Here is a 2,445-nt window from a genome sequence, read left to right on the forward strand (position 1 = left end):
GTTCAGCCCCAGAGCAGAGACTTTCACCACCCGCTGGGCGCTGACCAGACAATTCCGAGCAGCCAAGTCCTTGTGCACAAAGCGATTGTTGGATAGATGCTCCATGCCCAGGGCTATCTGCGAGCACAGCGACACCTGAAGGAAGAGATACCGATAATGATATGGGGTCCAGGAGCACAAGCCTTCCTTGCCAGTCCCATGACCAGCTGCACTGCCTGCCCCCCCAATGCCATATAAAGGGTCCTGCGGCCTCTGCTCGCCCTTCTCAGAGCTTGAGCTCTCCATGACCAAGCATGATGGATGACTGGCAGAGGGCCAAGACCACTCTGTGTGGAGGATTCCCGTCCACAGTATGAGGAGCAGGATGTCCGGCCAGTCGCTGGTGCCCAGTGGTAATGGGTCTTATTCTGAGCAGCGATTCTACACCCCTCCCCCAGTCTGCATCGCAGCTCCTCTTTCTGCATGAATAAGCCGCAGTCGCCTCACCTTGTGCCGGGTGCTCAGCCCCTTCGACTTTTCATCTTTGCTCTTTGAGATTCGTAGAAACTGTTTGAGATCTCCCTGCAAGGAACAAGAAATACAGGAAACTGTAAGAGTGGAGAAGGACGTGGCCGGTGAACACAGGACAGATAATGTATGTGAGCAGCGGGACCTCGCCGCCACCATGGCCGGCCAAGGTATGGAACAGACACCCCGATTTAAAGGCTAGCAGAGGAGGGAACTGCTTGTCCACACTCACCAAGTCCACATATTCCAGAATCATGTAATGTGGCTCCACCTCGCGGCACTGGCCAAGCAATCGCACCACGTTGGCGTGGTTGAGTTTTGCAAACATGTCCATTTCCCGTCTGAAGTCCATCTGTAGCTGTTCATCACGAGTCTGCAAAGTTTTTACCAGGACCACGGCATCTTTCCCGCCAGCATCAATGCCCTGAGCCTTCGCCAGGAACACTTCACCAAACTCACCGCGGCCTGCAGGAAAGAAAACAAGCAAATCAGTCAACCAGACCCAGAATGCACAGCGGAGGTGACCGGGGGATCAGCTGACTCCAGGGGGGGAGAGCAGATAGCACAGTGGAGGTATGAAGTCAGACCCGGCAAGTACCCAACATGGTGATGGGGCAGAGGTCGCGTGGGTAGTAAAGAATGGTGATAGGATGGAGGTCAGATCAGGCAAGCACCTTATGTGGCGATGGGATAGAGGGTGGATGAGGGTACTGCCTAGCTTGGTAATGGGATGGATCAGGGGGAGTATCTAGCTCGGTAATTTGATGGAGTTTGCGGGGAGTCAAGTACCCAGCATGATGATAGGATGGAGGTCGGATCGGGGAAGTACCTAGTGTAGTGATGGGATGGAGGTCGGATCGGGGAAGTACCTAGTGTAGTGATGGGATGGAGGTTGGATCGGGGGAAGTTGATTCTTTCTCCGGAGCTCAGTCTCTTGTTTGCCAATGTGGTGAGCGGCACCTCCTCCTGGATCTCGGCGGTGGTCTGTCCGTTGTGTAGTGTGGCGCCACCTGGAGACAAGAAACCAGAATGAAGTAACTCCTCTGTTCTCATCCTTGTGATGACTCTGCAACCATGGAGCATCTCTCACCATTCAGACACTCCATTTCCGGCTCGTCTCCGTCCTTCTTGCCCAGTCTCTTGGCTTTGCGGCGTTTCTTGCAGTAGAACATGAGCCCCAGGACAATAATAATGTACAACACGGCGGCGCCCACCGACAGGCCGATTGTCTGGATCATCTTATACGGGGTGTTGGAGATCTGATCCTGAGACTCCACCGGCTTTTCTAGAAGAGACAAGAGAGACAATTCATGAGGCTACATACAGCATACAATCTACAAGCAACCCATCCACAGTGTGACCCCCCCCTGCAGTATGCACCCAACAATCAAACTCACCTACGACATAGAGGAAGGTATCGCGGTGCATGATGTTACAGGCGTTGCCGGCAATACAGGTGTACTGCCCGGAGTCCTCGTTGGACACATGATAAACTACAAGAGAGCCGTTCGGCATGACCTGGATTCTGCGCGGAGACAGAGAAAAGAAGATGGTCACAATGTTGGCAGAAGACGGAACGTTCTGCGGGAGACCAGCAGAGAGACCCTCAGGAGTGATGTGGAGATGAAGAACGATCGGCGCTCTCCTCAGGACTCACCTCTGATGTGGTTTGGTGCCGTCTAACAATCCTACCCGTCCTTTCCACTGAATGTGCGGCGTGGGGTCCGCGGTGGCCTGGCAGTGCAGGATGGCCGTGTTCCCCTGGTAGACCGTGGTGTTCTCCGGCACGATACGGAAGCTGATGAAGACTAGGACAGGAAATGGTTACATGTAGCTCCGTCCGGTGACACGGTCACAGCCTAATCACCAAACTGGAGGCAGAAATCTTATGGGGGGGGAATAACACCATGAAACCAGCCACCAAATCATCTCCCCGGC

General features: G+C 54.1%; 1 protein-coding gene across 1 annotated transcript in view; it reads right to left on the reverse strand.

The window, feature by feature from the left end:
- PTK7 (protein tyrosine kinase 7 (inactive)) overlaps positions 1-2,445 on the reverse strand; it is a 17,125-nt gene that overhangs the window by 7,959 nt on the left and 6,721 nt on the right. Inside the window, exons 11-17 of the mRNA XM_018567937.1 lie at positions 2,165-2,315; positions 1,905-2,032; positions 1,598-1,792; positions 1,377-1,517; positions 740-972; positions 487-561; positions 1-135 (exon numbers count right to left, since the gene is read on the reverse strand). The exon at positions 1-135 is cut by the window's left edge and continues 4 nt beyond it. Of these exons, the coding sequence (XP_018423439.1) occupies positions 1-135; positions 487-561; positions 740-972; positions 1,377-1,517; positions 1,598-1,792; positions 1,905-2,032; positions 2,165-2,315 (1,058 nt within the window). The remainder of the gene's footprint in view (positions 136-486; positions 562-739; positions 973-1,376; positions 1,518-1,597; positions 1,793-1,904; positions 2,033-2,164; positions 2,316-2,445) is intronic.

This window comes from Nanorana parkeri, unplaced genomic scaffold (assembly GCF_000935625.1).
Source record: "Nanorana parkeri isolate BGI_ZX_2015 unplaced genomic scaffold, ASM93562v1 scaffold1119, whole genome shotgun sequence".
Taxonomy (NCBI): Eukaryota; Metazoa; Chordata; class Amphibia; order Anura; family Dicroglossidae; genus Nanorana; species Nanorana parkeri.